Source organism: Canis lupus, chromosome 24 (genome assembly GCF_048164855.1).
Source record: "Canis lupus baileyi chromosome 24, mCanLup2.hap1, whole genome shotgun sequence".
NCBI classification, from domain to species: Eukaryota; Metazoa; Chordata; class Mammalia; order Carnivora; family Canidae; genus Canis; species Canis lupus.
In genome coordinates, this window is record NC_132861.1 from 47,138,848 (window position 1) to 47,156,511 (window position 17,664).

The 17,664-nt window shown below is 47.8% G+C and overlaps 1 protein-coding gene across 2 annotated transcripts in view; it reads left to right on the top strand.

Moving 5' to 3' along the window:
• Positions 1-17,664, top strand: part of TRPM8 (transient receptor potential cation channel subfamily M member 8) — a 94,907-nt gene that overhangs the window by 56,639 nt on the left and 20,604 nt on the right. For both annotated transcript variants that reach the window (XR_012016769.1, XM_072796769.1), the window contains exons 16-21: positions 1,448-1,560; positions 1,955-2,171; positions 8,437-8,528; positions 9,736-9,877; positions 10,918-11,089; positions 12,211-12,388. Coding sequence is in view for 1 of the 2 variants with exons in the window: in XM_072796769.1 (XP_072652870.1) it covers positions 1,448-1,560; positions 1,955-2,171; positions 8,437-8,528; positions 9,736-9,877; positions 10,918-11,089; positions 12,211-12,388 (914 nt within the window). In the remaining variant the exon portion in view is untranslated. The remainder of the gene's footprint in view (positions 1-1,447; positions 1,561-1,954; positions 2,172-8,436; positions 8,529-9,735; positions 9,878-10,917; positions 11,090-12,210; positions 12,389-17,664) is intronic.

Genomic DNA, 17,664 nt, shown 5'->3' on the forward strand with positions numbered 1-17,664 from the left:
GAGAGAGAGAGAGAGAGAGAGAGAGAGATGGGCAGAGGGAGAAGCAAGCTCCCTGTGGGAAGCCTGATATGGGACTCGATCTCAGGACCCCGGGATCACGACCTGAGCCAAAGGCAGATGCTCAACCACTGAGCCACCCAGGCATCCCCATTTTTACATTTTTTAAAATTTAAATTCAATTTGCTAACATAACATATAGTATGACACCCAGTGCTCACCCCATCCAGTGCCCTTCTCAGTGCCCGTCACCCAGTTACCCCATGTCCCCACCCACCTCCCCTTCTGCAACCCTTTGCGTGTTTCCCAGAGTTAGGAGTCTCTCATGGTTTGTCTCCCTCTGTAAAATAAGTTAATTGGAGGACAACCATCATATGGTCTCACTCATAGGTGGACTATAAGAAATAGTGAAAGGGATTATAAGGGAAAGGAGGCGAACTGAGTGGGAAAAATTAGAAAGCAAGGATTTAAATGCAGGTGGTGTGTTCCGGAGGTGAGCCTGGGAAGGGCATGCAGGTGCTGGGGCCAGGGGCCAGGGAAGGAAGTAGACACGGTTGTGCTAAGAAGCAAGTTACCACTGTGCTCAATGGGGCTCCACCCCGTGGGGACTTCTGGGGACCGCATGGAACCCACCCTGGTGTGGCAAGCAAGCTGCATTTACCCACCACGTGCAGTTTGTCCTTTGTGGGGGCTGCCTCTCGTGGGCCAAGCATACACCTTCGCAGAGCCTGGCAGGCTTCCCGGGAGAAGTGGCTTCTGCGAGGTGGAAGGTCTGGTGGGCACGCCAGTCCTCGCTCTCCATCCAGCCAGTCCCCTTCCGACTAACAGGGCCGTTACTGGGAGCTGTGTCCTCCTTTGATGTGGACCAGTCTATGCTCACCCGTTCGTGTTGACATGAAGTGCGGCTCTCAGAGGCAACCTGGGTTTTCTAATTCCCACCTTCGTGGGAGGCTTCAGTCCCCCTCTCAGGGCTTGGAAGAGCTTTTTCACGCATTTCAGCTCCAATTGATGTTGGACGCCAGCCGTCACCCCGTTTCTGTCACCTGTCTGCCTCCAGCAATGAATCCTGGTGGTCCTGCGGGTCGCGCTGGACGGGTGCGTGAATTTGCAATCGAACAGGAGGAAGGAGCTAGAGAGACACTTGTTCAAACTTACATAAGAAGAATTAGAGGTGGTTAAAATTCATAGCTTTAGGGAATTTGGACTCACACCACCTCTATTTTAAAGTTCACAGAACCCAACTTAGGAAAGGATTGAAAATCAAACAGACTTATGAATGGCTTTGTCAGAGCCCCTCAGAGTCCAGGTAACTAATATTAAAGGATAGGACCTTAATTTGGGGGGTTATTTATTTTGAGGGGGTGGGAGGGCTGGGAAGAGAGGTTGCATCCCTTCCTGCATTTCATTGCATTAATAAGGACCCGTGTCCTTTGTCTCTCTCTCCCTGTAGAATTTTCTTTCCAAGCAATGGTATGGAGAGATTTCCCGAGACACCAAGAACTGGAAGATTATCCTGTGTTTGTTTATTATACCCTTGGTGGGCTGTGGCTTTGTATCCTTTAGGTATGAACACGAATCACATGATCATGTGAGTGACTCTGTGTGTGTGTGTGTATGTGTGCGCGCATGCACGTGTGCTCTGTGTAGAGGGTTATAAAGCCCGGGATTTATGATGATCAAGGTAGTGCCTACACAGCTGGGGATCTTCTTGGGTTTGATTTCAAATAGATAATAGTGTATCTTCAATACCCAAGGCAGAGGTCGGATGTATTGATCCTGCAAGGCCAGGGGCTGAGTTTTTATTGGGTCGGTCCTAGAAGGCGGTTCTGGTTCCCCTGTCCCCGCTCCCCACCGCCGCCTTGGGCCTGGCTTCATCTGTGGTCAGGAGGAAGGCCGCAGCCTCCACAAGCAGTGATGCTCCAGAAGGGAGTGACGGTGCTCTCACCTCTCGGTCCAGGAAGAAGCCCATCGACAAGCACAAGAAGATCCTGTGGTACTACGTGGCGTTCTTCACCTCCCCCTTTGTGGTCTTCGCCTGGAACGTGGTCTTCTACATCGCCTTCCTCCTGCTCTTTGCCTACGTGCTGCTCATGGATTTTCACTCAGTGCCACACTCCCCCGAGCTGGTCCTCTACGCACTGGTCTTTGTCCTGTTCTGTGATGAAGTGAGACAGGTAGGATGGTCCCCACGTGAGGCACTTCCTCTTTCCTTGGCAGGTGGCATCTGCCTAGAGCCAACGAGGAGCTGAAGTTGCTTCTGAAGCTCCCAAATCATATTTTTTTTTCTGAAGGATGCGTTTTCGACATCATAGCACTGCAGTGAGGTTTCTTAGCACCAAGCTTGCTCCTTGCTGATTAATGTTAATTGATGGAAATGAATTACTCAGAATTGGGAATGTGTTCAAAGGGAAGATTGACCTTGGACTGTAAACCCATTCCTGCCATTACTGTCACCAGGGGAGGCAGAGAAGTTGGGGGGGGGGTACTTTTAAGCTAAGAGCATCTTAATGCCCAGTGTGTCAGAGTCACAGTGTTGGAAAGTCTCTGTGGATTTCATGGAGTGCATGATGTGAATTATTCATGGTGCTTTTCTGCAATTGCTATGGGATCTGCATTTTTTGGCAGCCTCTCCCCACCACTGAACCCAAAACTTTAGGCCAGGCCTGGCACGTAACAGGTGCTCAGTTAGTAATTGTTCAATGGATAAATGTTGGTGGTGAAGGGGGATGCTGTCCCTAAACCATTATGAAAAGTCATCCCAGAAAATCTATTCAGACTTAGTGATTATTTGGACACCGCTGTTCCTATCACTTCTCTTGTCCCTTTTGAGCCAAAACCCAACATTTTACCCATTTCAATAAGAATGGTTTACATATTGATGTTTTCACGACACTATGACAGGTGCTATGAGAGATTTGGAGGGACACAGCATGCTGGTCCTGACCTCGCAGAGTTGCTGACTAGTGTAGGAATCCTAAATCGGTTTCAACTATCATGCCAAGTCTGATAGACTTTTTTTTGTGGCTTCCAGGGGCCCTGGGTTGAGGATGATTCTGAGAATTTTTCTGTTCTCAGCAGAAGGGTGTCTTGATCGATAATCAACATGTACTGTGAGTGGGAGGGTAGGGAGGAGTCCTGGCACCAGTGCTTGCACCTGCCTTTCCCTGCTGAGTAGGTGCATGTGGGGGATAGAGATGGGGTAGAGATGAAGGAAGAACAGGACAAATGACCCAAGTCAGTGCTGAGCAAGGACAGATACAGGCTTTCCATCTACCAGCCACTATCCTCCAGGACGGCCCTGTGCATGTGCGGAGGATGCTGTGACCTCACGTCAGCCTCAGATGGACCCCACGTACTGACTTGAGAGGTTGCAGTTCCATCTAGGCACATGGGGGCTGGGACTTCAATGTATGAATTTGGGGGATTCAGTCCACCCCATAACCCTCCCATATGGGCTCTTTCTCCTGGCTGTCATCTTTTGCTAGTTCTCCTTTGACTTACTGTGTGTCAGTAGCGAGGGGGTGAAAATATCCTGCTGGAGAGAAGCAGAGATGGAAGAGATTCAACATTTAAAGCAGAAATGGGCACATGTCAATGTGAGGAAATGAGGGGACAGCACCCTTTTCACTGGGAATCTCTTGAACACCATTGTTGGAGCTGGCTCTGCACGAGGGCACACATGTTCCCTTGTCCTAATCTGGTGTGACTGGGTTCTGGGGTCCTGCCTTCCTCCTTGTTCTCCACTGCCAGGTGTAGTTGACTGCCTTTCAAAGGCACATCAAGGAGCAAAAGGTGGCATCCCCAGTGTAGCTATTGCAGAAGAGGGCAAAAGGTGAGGCTGGAAGGCTTTGTCGCACTGGACTCCATGGACTGGGAAGGTGGGGGCTCCTTCAGTGTCCACCCTGTAGTGAGGCCTATGGAAGCAGGTGGAGCTGGAGGGCCCACCCAGGAGGTCATGCAGGACTCCAAGGGGCCCCTGGTGGCTTGAGTCCCACGTGTGAACTGGAGCTCTGTGGGCTTTGGCATGTATTTGGGGGAGCAGTGTAGGGTGCCAGGAAAGGTACGGGTTGTGTGAAGACTTGGGCAACATACTTCATGGTTCTGGTTTCTTCACATCAGGTGACCATCCCAACACCTTAAATACAGTCACTGAGTAGATGGCATGATAGTGAATTCACAGCCCAGTGAGGAAAGAGGTCATGAGCCCAAAGTAAGCAGGGAGAGAGAGAGAAAGAGAAAGAGAGAGAGAGGGAGAGAGAGAGAGAGAGAATAGGGGTGAGCACAAAAAGTCAACAGAAATTGGAAATAGACAGTATGGTAATAAATTACTTAATTTCTTTGATCATTTGATTCTTCATCCCTAAATGGGCATCTTCCCTACTGTACAAGATTATTGGGGGCAGGAAGCCCCGGTGCCCTCCGTGGTAGCCTGTGGGTCTCAACCAGCACCAGCTCTGCTGCGAGGTCCTTTGCGTTTCCCTAGCTCCTCCTGCATATGCTGCTGTTGCCCAGAAGCGAGTGGCGTGGAAATGGCCCAATGCAGATGTTTGTTTCTTATTCGTATTTGACCTCTAGCGGTTAGCACAGGGATGGCGTCGGCCCATTTCTGGCAGGTGTGTATGTGTTTTAAGAAATGAGCTGATGAGCCAGGGTCTTCCTCATTCAGGCCCAGAGCTGTACTGTGACCGGGAGCAGGCAGGGAGCCACGATGGTGGCTTGTGAGGCCAGAGCGAGGGAGATGCTGGAAGCCGGCCTGAAGGGGCTTGGAGGTGTCTTTGGGAGCGGAGGGTGCTGTTGGTAGCTGCTTCTTGGAATGGTTGCTAAAAAGTAAAAAGTTCTTTTCTTGCTTTTCCCACTCCTCATTCATGCTCCCAGTTATTTTTCCACGAGTCTCAGGCCTGACCCTGCCTCCTTCACAGCATTTAGGCACAGAAGCTGCTGTGAAAGTCCAGACATTGCTTGGTTCCTCCAGGCATCTAAAGAAGGCATGGGGCCTTCTTCAGGAAGACAAGAGACAGGGCTTATTCTGAGTTGCTGTAGAGGACAGGGTTTGGCATGAAGGGATGGGGTGGGAAGATATGTCTTGGCATAAGCCAAACACTTCATTCACACATTCTTCCTTTTGATAAGTATTTACTGAGCACCTACTAGGTGCCAGGCACTGTTCTAGACATTGAGGATACAGCAATGAACAAAACACACAGATATCTTTGTCCTCATGGAGCTTGTCCTTATGGAGCCAGTTACAGAGGCTCAGCAGGGTCATTTCTAGGAGCTTCCAAGGAAAGAACAGCGCTGCATGATGAATCTTATATTTACTGGGGGGTTGGCCTAGAGGACTCGAAATATTGAAATTTGAAGTCCTTGGGTCACAAACATCTCCATACAATGTTGTATGTGCATTTAACTATTAAGTCATTTATTTGAAGGAGTCTCAGGACACGTGCATTTTGTTTGGAGAAGGACCCTGGGCAGGTGCCGTGTGAAGTATTGCCCAGCAGTGTGAGGTGTTGCCCAGGAGTGTGAGGTGTTGCATATATCAGGGACACAGAGTAGAAGGAATGATGGGCAGGTGGGCAGGAACCTTGGGGAGGGAAGTGGGCTGCAGAGGTGCCTGGGTAAGGTAATGCACTTCCCAGTCATTCCCCGGGCCTGCCGGGAGGAGGTGATGCCCACAGGTTCTGGCTGACCCCTGTTCTGTCTACATTTCTAATGGATGATGTTTGATGGAGGTGGGTGATGATGCAGGCATATAGCTTTGGACAAATGTTTCTTCTCTTTGCTTTTATTTATTGTTTTATTATTTTAAAAAAAATTGTATGTATTTATTCATGAGAGACACAGACACAGAGGCAGAGACAGGGCAGAGGGAAAAGCAGGCTCCCTGCGGGGAGTCCCATGTGGGACTCGATCCTGGGACCCTGAGATCATGCCCTGAGCCAAAGGCAGATGCTCAACCACTGAGCCACCCTGGCATCCCTCTTCTCCTTCCTTTTAAGCATCACTTTTTGTTGTTGTTGTTGTTGTTACTTGAAGAGTTTAATGAAGGGGCTTAGATAGATAGGTCTGCCAACTGGGTTTTGTTTTTTGAGTTTCCGTAGTTTCTTTCTGGTCTCAGCTAGTAGAGCGATGCCATGTTAAAGGCTAAGTTTCTCAAGCGTCACTTTTGAACGGACCAGTTTGGCCCAGCAATCCTGTGTGTTAAGGCAATGGTAGGGGGGCGCCTCGGGCTGAGGGCTGGGAGCAGGGATTCAGGTCGGATGCTGCTGCTCCTGCAGTCTGCGCGCAGGGCTGCAGGACAGGGCCTCCAACAGCCTCCTCGTCAAGGAATCCGACGCACGAGGTCGCTGTTTCTCTTCCGGCTGCACACTCCTGCCGCTGGAATCCTCAGTTCGCTTTCCTCCCAGAACCTGCTCGGCTCACCTGGCTCCGTCTTAATTAACCTAATTCACACTTGTTAGAAAAAAAAAAAAAAAAGAGAGAGAGCGAGAGAGAGAGAGAACCAAACAGGATGTTACCTGTTTTAGGTTGTGTCTGTGCATCACCAAGTGCACTCTCCTGCGGTCTCCTTCCCCGGGGACAGATGTAATATGCTAAATTGAAATTTTCAACCAGGGCAGTCTGTAAGTACAAATGTCCCGGAGTCAAATTGTGGATGTTTATGTAACACGAGATGAGTTCCACACCCCGCTTCGTGGCAAGCACTGTTCAGCCTTAAGGCTCATTGAATCCCCAAATCCTGAAACATATGGTGAAGTGTGGTTCTGATACTTTATGAATTTAGCCCATCTCTGTCATTCCTTCCATTCAGAAAAGAGGACTCTGTTCATACAAAAAAAAAAAAAAAAAAAAAAGGCTTTCTCAATGATGTGGTGCCTCCAAGCCCCAGAATCAATCTATTTAGGGTTTTTCCCATCACTCAGGCCACGATTCTGGGGCTGGGGCTGCTGCTTGCCCTGCATCTATCTGGCTCCCAGACCAGGGTTTCACAGGGGTAGCAGGTGGCAGGTAGGGCCCGTCCCATCCGCTCTCATTTTGCAGACGCTTCTTGGCAGGTAATCAGTGAGAGGATAGTGAGGGATGCTGACTTGGTTTCTGGACCCACCAGCTCAGCCATCCCACAGAGGTGTGTGGTCACCCCGGGGGCTGGGGATTTTATTTCCTTGGTGCTTGATTTCGTAAGGCCCTTCACCACCTTCGTCCACTAAAGCTGCCGTTCACATTTATAAATGAATACAAGGAAATACTTCTTGAGAAACTGATGATGTTTCTTGAATCCCTTCCAAGTCTGCAGTTGCACGATCTCTGGGGGATGTAGTGAAGCAGCGTGATGGTGCTGAGGATGAAAATCTCTGAACCTCAGAACCCCCACTTGCTGGCCACCTGCCTCGGGCAAGTCCCTTCACTTCGTTTCCTTAGGCTTTATTTTCGGGTGCAAAATAGGGAACGCGATACCTGAGTGTCAGAGGGACCCATATCGGGGAGTTCATTTAGTGAAATCGAAAGGTTCAAGTTGATGACGCCTCCTTGCCCCTGCTTTCCTGCCTCCCACGAGGAGGTGCGCTGGTGTCCTTACCTGCGCTCACTTGGGCTTTGCCTCACCTTCCCTCCAGGCCTGACCATGCGTCATTTTAAGGATGTCTAATGACTGCCTTGGCCCCGGGGCCAGCAGATTCCTTGAGAATTAGTGTCGCACCTAATCTGACCTTCTCCTGTGCCAGGAGAGTCCTGTGAGCTCTCAGAACACGTGTTTGAAATGGAGGGACAGACGAAAGGGTGGGCGACCACCCTGGAAGCCCCCAGACCCCACAGACAGGTGACCAAGAGGCCGTCCAGATGCAGTCTTCTACTGGATCATCCCTCTTTATCTCCCGACATGCTTTCTTTGGAGAAATCATGCCAATATGCACAAATGAGGAAAGGATCGCCTGAGACACACTTTTCCCATCAGTCATTTTGGCGACCACATCTGCCCTCCTAGGTGCCACATAGAATACATGTGGGCGAATTAAAAAAAAAAATCCCTTTATCAAGATGTTTTATTGCCTTGTGCAAAAAAGTATTTACAATGAATACACAAATCTGTGATGACGACAGTATGGATAATACCCTCTAGAATTGTGCAGTGCACAGCGTACACTGCGGTATTGGGGGCCTGGATTCCACATTTGCCTACACAGGTTGTGCCCATTGTCTGTGGGTTCATCTTTAAAGAACCATAAGGAGCATGAGTTCTTTTTCTGACTTCGTCAGCAACACATGCATCATGGAACAGCAAGCGTGCAACCTACTTTCCAATCCCTCTGGAATATCACAGGGCATGTGGTAGGACACACTGTTGGCTCTGAAGGGATCTGGGGAAAAAAATGTGTGAACATTTAAAAAAAAAAACACTTGGATGCAGTTGATGTTCTCTCTCTGTCCTTTTGTGTGCTGCAGTGGTACATGAATGGGGTGAATTATTTTACCGACCTGTGGAATGTCATGGACACACTTGGGCTTTTTTACTTCATAGCAGGCATTGTGTTTCGGTAAGTAGGGCCTCACCACTCTTCCTGGTTTCAGGTGCCTTTGGGATTTTCTTGGGTGGAGAGGTGAAGGAAGGATCTTTGATATTTCAAGCCCAAGATGAACCTGTCCCCCCCCCAACCCCACCCCCGAATTCGAGATGATTGCAAACGCCACGGTCTCCGCCTCTTAGGGACACGGCTCGGTGGGCATAAAGTTGCATCTCCACTCTTCTTCCTCGTGGTGATCTATCCTTGAAATGTTGTCCACAATGTTCCCCTCTGAGCGTGCAGAATTTGAGGCAGATGATTAGTAATTGAGGAGTGCAGACTGTGATGAAGATGGTCGGTGTCATGTGGCATATTCATTTTGCACCAGATAATCTTTGAAAATACGCTTGGCTTCTGCTTGAACGCTGGCCATGGAGCCCGTCCTCCCCAAGCCAGAGTATATGATGAGAAAAACCAATCTGCAATCACTGTTGAAAAGCAATGTGTACTCCATGTGATAGAGAAATTGAGGCACGCCCAGACCATGGCTCATATTGCCCACGCCCGCATCCCTCCGGGTCGGCCTGCCCAGGTAGCTTCAAAGTAAAGCTCATGGTCATATCTGAGCTCTCCACATGGTGTTCCCTCTGCAGAGAAGCCTGACTCTTCCTATTTACACCTACCCATGCCCACTCTGCAATTTGAAGTGAGTAAAAACTCAATATCTTCCTCCAGTAATTTTCCTTCCCTGCGTGGGTTCAGCCTTTGAACCACATGATCTCTAGAGAATTCCAGGGAGAAAGCATATATGGCTTTCCATGAACACATTAGCAGGTGGTCAGCGAATCAAATGATCTGGTGCGAATGAACTAAGTCTCATTAGGGGGAACCTGGTGAAGCCAAGTCCCAAGTGGTTGGGCAGGGATGGGGATTGGGATCGTTATAGGGACCAAGGGAGCCTGGAAGTTAGCAACAATGTGAATGGGTCCTTGGAGTAGTTGTGGTTTGGGATGAAGGATTCAAGGGACAAGAACTCTGAAAGCTCTGTCTTATGCAACGTCGTTGCTTTCCTGGAGGCCAGTGAACAGAAGACCAGTGATGGACCGGTGGTGTCCTTGGCCTGTTCCTACTCACGCTTGGTGGCCCTGACTCTGTTTCTTCGTGTTTGATTATTTTTAAAAACAAAATTTTGAACTGTTTTGTCAATAACTCACATGTTCTGCTCCCCTTCCTTCCATAGGCTCCACCCTTCTAATAAAACCTCTTTGTATTCCGGACGAGTCATCTTTTGCCTGGATTACATTATATTCACCCTAAGGTTGATCCACATTTTCACCGTAAGCAGAAATTTGGGACCGAAGATTATAATGTTGCAGAGGATGGTAAGAACGGAGAATATTTGTGGTTGCCATTCTGCTCGCTAGACCCAGACTTCCTCCCATTGTCGGTAGAAGGGTTTTGTCCATAGATGTGTCACAGTCGGTGAGGTTTGCTTTCCTTGGTGTGTTTTCATCAGGGACCTCTCCTGGTGGAGATTGAAATTTAACAGGAGATGACTAGTAGGAGCAACCAGCTAGTTAAGCGCATTGGACTCTTTACCAGGTGCTTTCATTTGAGTCACGTGAGTCAAACTGAGTCACAGCTCAGTAAGAGCATAGGTAGGATAGGGATGTTTATACCCACTTTATAGATGTGGGTCATGGAGGTTAATATGTTTGTCTGGAGGTGTGCAGTGGGTCAGAGCTGCAATTCTATAGCCACGTTGTATAGGTGTGGGATGAGCACCCCCGGCCCTGTTTCATAAGGATGTCCAAGAGAAAGCTAATTGCACACTGATGATGTTGGCTTCCTAAGCTTGTTTTCCAGATGACCCAAACCTCCCGCACTTCAGTCTTTAAATCAGATGGGCATTTGGATTAGCTCATCTGGAGGTTGCTTTCCAACACTGAGGTTCTTTGAGTTTGTGGTTTTAACTCAAAGCATATCTGAGGCATCAAGTCACCATGAAGTCATGCTGTGTGTGCAAAAAAGTAAAAAAAATGAAACTGCACATTCTTGTCTAATAAAGATAGCTTTTATTTTCCTAAAGAAAAGAAAACAAAAAAACCCCGAGGACACCATGTAGGGATTTCAAGAATGTGAGTGTGATGAGAAGGAGAGCAGGACAGGTATTCCAGAGTTAGATCTCTCATCCAGAAAGTTTCTGTTGCTGAGCTGGTTTGGAGACCTACAAGCAAAAATGCATCAGTTTTTTAATTCTAGAAGACAGAGGTCCCAAGATCCTAAGGTGGCAATGGCCATTTTTAAAAAATTATGGAGAACCCTGGGTATCTAGAACCTTCACCCCTCCCTGTGGTCAACTGAGTAGACGAGCCGCCCCAGGGCACAGACCTGACTCCCTTTTCTTGTCGTCCCTTGACAGCTGATCGACGTGTTTTTCTTCCTGTTTCTGTTTGCCGTGTGGATGGTGGCCTTCGGCGTGGCCAGGCAAGGGATCCTCAGGCAAAATGAGCATCGCTGGAGGTGGATATTCCGCTCGGTTATCTACGAGCCCTACCTGGCCATGTTCGGCCAAGTGCCCAGCGACGTGGATGGTGAGCCTGACTTGGCCTGGGAGGGGACCTCCTGGGGACAGGTGGTTGCTTCCAGGACCTACCTCCAGGGCTCCCTGCTCTGACCCACAGCTGGAGTTGGGCCAATACCAGGGAGTGACATTGACCCTCCCAGCCTCGTCTTGGTGTCTGAGTGGGATTTTATGTCCGCCCTGCAGATGGGTACAACATGTCAGTCTGCAATTTTTAAACTTCTTAAAAATAGCGTTGCTTGTGTTTTCAATAGCGATGTGGCAATTGACAGCAACAAACCTCACTGGTGTAGAAATGAGTGAGTTGTACTCTCTTATATATAACTGGGTGCCCCGTTTATTTCAAAAAGAGCAATATTGAAAATTTTGCACTGGAACCTGAAACGTAAACTTCCGGCCTTAGCCACTGCCAACTCTCTCTTAGGGGCAGGATAGCGGTGGCACAGATGGCGTTAACGCGCACACACCCAGTCTACTTAAGGAAAGTATGGGGCATGTGCAGACCAGCACATGCTTTGAATGAGCTGTCGAAAGCATCTTTATGATGCTGACAGTAGCCTGGACTTGTCATGCTCTGTCCTGCCACGACACGACGATCCCAATGTATCCCCTGCCCTACTGGTCGCATTTCTCAGCTCCCTGATGTTTCCTTGATTGTCCTTGTGGCCTTGAGACTCCTGGCTTCTTCTGCTGCAGCCTCTTCTGAGACCTTAGCCCTTTTCCTATGCCCTGGTGGAAAGGCACCCTGTTGGCATTATTTCCCTTCCGCACACTGTGCTCACCATTTTCCCTAAGGGAGCATATCTCGTCCCCAGGACAACCATACACCCCAATGGCTTTTATCTTATGTGAGGACTTGGACTTTCACCAAGGCCTCTATTCTAGGGTCTGTTGCTACATCTTTGACATCTCCTGTGATTTCATCCCTCACCTCTAATCCATTAGTTCATTGTGTTGATTTTAATCTCCTCAATGTCTATGGAACCTGAATGCCTCTTACCATCCCCACCAGCCTAAGCCATCCTCATTATGCGATCATCGTCTTGTGCTCCCCCCTCCCCACCCTGAGGTGCCATAGTACTGCTCCCTCCAGAGGGCCCTCACTTTACCTTTCACTTTCTACATCCTCAGGTACCACATATGACTTTGCCCACTGCACTTTCACTGGGAATGAGTCCAAGCCGCTGTGTGTGGAGCTGGATGAGCACAACCTCCCCCGGTTCCCCGAGTGGATCACCATCCCTCTGGTGTGCATCTACATGCTCTCCACCAACATCCTGCTGGTCAATCTGCTCGTTGCCATGTTTGGGTACGTGCTCAGTCACGAGTTGCCCCAGGTGGTCATGGTGTGGCAGGCCATGTGCCAGGTGGGGCTGGAGGCACCAGGAGCAAGCGTGTGAAGGTCCGCCCTTGTGTTAGAGCTTAGGACACTGGTGGTCCAGATGGGGTGAGGTCTTAAAGGGACTATATTAAAAATACAATATGTCCCTATTAGCTATGCTGTAAGTTTATGTGACACCACAGCCAGGTACCTGTGACACCGTCCAGCACGTCCACGCTCTGTATGTCTAGCATGCTTTCAGCCATCTCCATGTCGAGTGCCACGATGTGGGTGTGATGCTGGGGCAGTGCAGCTCCTCTCCAACCTCCATGTTTTCTGTGGGCTCTGTGGCGTGGATTCTAGAGTTGAAAGGACTCAGCCTCTAGTTATTTGCTGCTTTAACATTTTTTAGTTTAAATACGATCATGAGAGCAGAGTCAGAAGAATGACTTTCTTTTGGGTGGGCTCATGTCTCATGAGGTTGAGGGAGAGTATGATGGTGACTATAAGAAATCTTTGTTGCCTTTGGCAGTTCTCCTTACTACTTTGAGAAAATCATGATTTTTGCTTCCCTTCATCTTTCTTTGGAGGATTTCCAGGGGTTCCAGTGGCTCTTTTAGGGGGAGCACCGTAGTATGCGATTACTTTAAAGTAGGTAGTCATTTTGAGTCCGTGACCCCGGCACAGATGGACAAGGTAGCAACAAAATCTCCTTGTTAAACTTTGGGGTGGAAGAGAAGCACTGTCAGAAACCGAGAAACTCTGAAAGACAAGATAAACACTTTTGATCTTGTAAAGCAGGTGTTGAAGGTAAAGGTTTAATCTCAAATGAAGTCCTGTGATACGGGATAGAATGGGGAAATGTGTGTGGCCAAAGACTTTTGATTCCTAATGTAGAAAGAGCTTCTGCAGATTGATAGCAGAACGAGGACCCAGTAGAAAATTGGTGGAGGAAGTGTGGGCCAGAGAAGGAAAATTCAAAGGGCAGAAAACCACATGCCAGGGGGCTCCATCCTGTGGATGGGAAGAGCCAGATGAAGCCAATGAGATGCTGGCTTTGGACTCATCAGATGAATAGAAACTTCAAAAAAGCCACTTGTGTTGGGGATGAGGCTGGGAAATGGGCACTGTTGCTGGCAACGTGAAATGCCTCTAAGTCCATGGACAGTGATGTGAAAAAAGTTATTAAGAGGAAACACACACACAAATCTTTGGCTCAAATCTTTTGTATCTGGGACTCTATCCTAAGACATAGATACAAGGATGCTTGTTGGATCATGGTTTGATGCCTGTTGATAGGAGGATGGTCAAGTAGAGCTTGTTACAGATGGCCAAGTTTTGTGCAGGTCTTACAAAAGGTAGATCTCTATTTACTGACTTGAAAGGATAATTTTGTTAAATATAAAAAGCAAATCGCAGACTAATTTTTATGCTATAGCCTCATTTTCTTTCAGTAACAAGTAAGGAATGAAAAAGAATCAAGCATGTATTTCACTTGTTATACTGATCACGTATTGCTTTCAGAATTTAGAAGAAAATAAGAAAAAGACAGTTGTCACATAGAGCCCTGGGCCTCTGGGAGACCAAGGATTTCGGATGAGGGTCAGTGGACTCTCTTTGCACAGGGCTGGGTGGGAGCACGTGCCTTTGGGGATGTCACTCACCTATCGGGCTGAGCAGTGAGTGGCCATCTGGTCTTCTGTGTACAAAGAAGTTCTCCCCTGGTCCAGCCTCTATACTGCGGCCACAGTCATGTTTCTAAAATGTCACTGCTCTACTTAAAATTCTGGAAGGATTTGAGTGTTTCCCCATAGCTTTTAGGATAAATTTCAGGCTCCTCAGCTTTTTCCCAAGGCTGTCCATGACCTGGCTTTTGAACACACCCAGGCACCTACCTCACTGTCCCTGGGGGACCCCCTGGAGTCCATCCCAAAACAGGGTGATCTGTCACATCCGCAAATGCTGGTCCCTCTGCTGGGATTACTTGCTCCATCTTGACGGTCTCTTGCCCCAATCCTGCTGGCCTTTTCAGGAGCTATGCATCATCCTTTGTCCAAGTGGTCCCCGATGCCCTCCCCACTTTGTGTAGAGACTCCTTGCACCCCTTGGGCAATGACAACCTTTTCTCCTTCTGGATGGTAAGTTCTAGAGTATGGAGATTGGGCCTGGCTTAGCACCTGGTACCTTGTGGGTTGGATGAATGAAAAGAATGGAGCTTCTCCTGTGTTTAGTTCATTATTCAGTTATCATTTAGGAGCCTGGCTTCTGGGGGTCATACTCCCTGAGAAGCATCAGCGGTGAATAACAGACCAGCAAGGGCTTCATCACATAGATGTATAATGCCCATTCTGTGGCAGGTGCTTGGGCCCCAGAGACCATGCGGCTGTTGTTTCCATGTGGGCTTAAAGAGGGAATGGGCTGCCATCTCCGCCACCACCACCAACTGGTGGTCAGGAGTCAGGAAGCTAGGCAGTGTCTGGGTCAAAGCTGCAGAGAGAGGTGGGAGATACTGGGTGATTAGGTGGCCACATGAGAGCAGGAAGCGAGGACAACTCCCAAACGTGAAGCTAGGGCAGAGAAGAAATGGGATGGTTTGGGGTCGTAATTTACAGTGAGGACATAACTTTGTGACTTTTACACAGAACACTGGCTAGGCCCTGTGGAATCTGACCACCAATCTAATTTCTGCAGAAATTAGAGAAAAAGGGCCGACAGCTCCCAATGCCATGACAATTAAGCTCCACTAACTTGGTAAATCTCAGAGAGGCACGGAGTAGAGTATTACTTAGAGCTGTCTTGAGTCTGTGTGCAGTGAGATAGTCACAGGAGCCCTTCTCGAGGACCATGCCACATTGGTAATCCATTATCTGCATTACAACCATGAACTGGTACAGCTTGGAGCCTGCAAGGACTGGGACCCAGCCTGTAAATTTTCAGGTTGAGGAAGTGAATGCCCGGCAGCTCCATGACCACGGCTCTGGCCACACCTCTGTCAGCTTACCAGTGTCCATTCAAGACTTAATGCAGTTCTCCTCCTCAAGAGACCTCAGCCATGGCACAGAACCTTCCCATTGCCCATTCAGTGGTGAGGTGTGTCAGTTTGGGAGCATCCCTTCTCTTGGTGGGCTTTCTAGAATAGACCTGGGTTCAACAAGAGGCCTTCTCTTCATTAAGACCTGTCTGGGAACTTGTGAGCAGCAAGAGCCTTCCCCTTACCATCCTTGGGCTAAATAATCAGAACACTGTTTTCTGGATGGTTGTGGTTGTTCTTCTGAGCTTTGTGAGCCAACAGCCCTGGGCTGTGACCCCTGTCTGGCACCATATCCAAATATTCATGTAAATGCTTGGCCATACACAATGGCAACCTTATGAACTGTAACCTAAATGTGCACTTGGGAATTTTAAAGCAGTATTGATGTGCTCTCCAGATGCTACTCAATGGGGAGATGTAATGGATGTGATTATTCTGCATTAAAATTATCGATCACAGGCCCTATGTGGCTTATCAGAGCATGAAGTGAACGTAAAGTCAGCAGATGACTCTGGGTCATCTCAACACGCAGCTGTGATGCTTGCGGGTGGGCACCATGTCCTGGAGATAAATCCACCCTATGCGTTCCTTCCCAAGAGGGCTATCTCGATCCAGGATAATTTCTATAGCCCAAATACGTTTTAACCTTAGGAGTAATATATGCTCGTTATGAATATGCAGAAAATAGAAAAAAGGAAACAATCACCTGATACCAACTAAAGGTTTGGTGCCACTTCACCTGGCTAAGGAGGGCTCTTGAAATGGATAAAAGAAGGAAGGAAGGAAGGAAGGAAGGAAGGAAGGAAGGAAGGAAGGAAAGAAAGAAAGAAAGAAAGAAAGAAAGAAAGAATGAAAGAAAGAAAGAAAGAAAGAAAGAAGAAAGAAAGAAAGAAAGAAAGAGAAAGAAAGAAAAGAAAAGAAAAGAAAAGAAAAGAAAAGAAAAGAAAAGAAAAGAAAAGAAAAAAGATAATGTGGTCGTGAGAAGAGCTCATGTTTACTGATACTCTTCTGAGCCCCGCCATCCAAGTGCCCGTCGTGGGCTACCTTACTTAATTATTGATCATTTTTGTGTAGGTGCGGCTTTCTTATCATTTCGCAAATGAGGAGTTGGAAGCAGAGAGAAGTCTACATACAATATGCATACAGTATAATAAGTCCACATACAAGATACATACAATATAATACAATAAATAATATAATGTAGTATAACAATATAATAGAAGACAATATCATATAAACAGCTCTGAAAACTCTGTTTCAGGGACTGAGGAGCACGGCGCGGGGGGCAGGGTAAGAAGTGTGATGGAACACTGGGGGTGGATCAGCAGGGCTGAGCAGCGGGGACATTTGCTCAGAGGACCCCTAGCTGGGAGCCCAGAGCTCAGAGCCTGGCCTGGGAGGGCGAAGCGGGGGAGATAAAGCTAGCTGGGAGAATTAGCCACTGAGGAAGGTGTAATGGTCGGCAGAGGCCAGTTGTGGGGTATCTTTTACGCCATGTTAAAGAAGTTGGACGTTTTCTTGCAGGCGGAAGGAGATCTTGTGGGTCTTTAGTCAGGGACGTGGCAGTCTTGACTGGGTTACTCTGATAGCAGAATACTAAACCAAGTTAGCACTTCAAAATTCAGTGCGGTGAAATTGTTTGGCTGTCTCTTACTGTTGACTTTGTGCCTTTTTTTCCTTTTTTTTTTTTTTTTTTTTAATGCTATGGAACAAGAGGGGAACCAGAATGCACAGGATGGGACACTGGGAGGCCACAGAAGTCAGGGTCCCCAGAGTCACAGGGCAGTTCTGGCCGGATATTGCTGGCGTGTTGGGGAAGGAGTAACAGATGGAAAATGTATGAAATCTGTGAAAAGCTTACAGGAGGTGTTTCCTGATTGAAATCTAGCTGGCAAGTTTCTTGTCTTTCAATTTATTCTAAAATTCTGCCATTGTTTTAGCAACTACTTTTCCTTTGTGATTTTTTTTGCAGACTTGACATTCTGTTCTGTTGATTAGTCTGTTTTGGTTTTTACTACCAAATGGCTTTAATTACTGACTTTAAAAAAAATTATTTTCGCATCTGTTGTACAAGTTCCTCTCATTATTCTGATGCAAAACCCCCCCCTTTTTTTTTTTGGCTTTTCTTGTATATTTAATAATATGGAGGCGCCTAAGGCATGAGGCGCCTGAAATCCTTTCTTCTTTCCCCTTCAAAAAAAAAAAGTCTTCTGAATTTTATTGTGATGTTGTG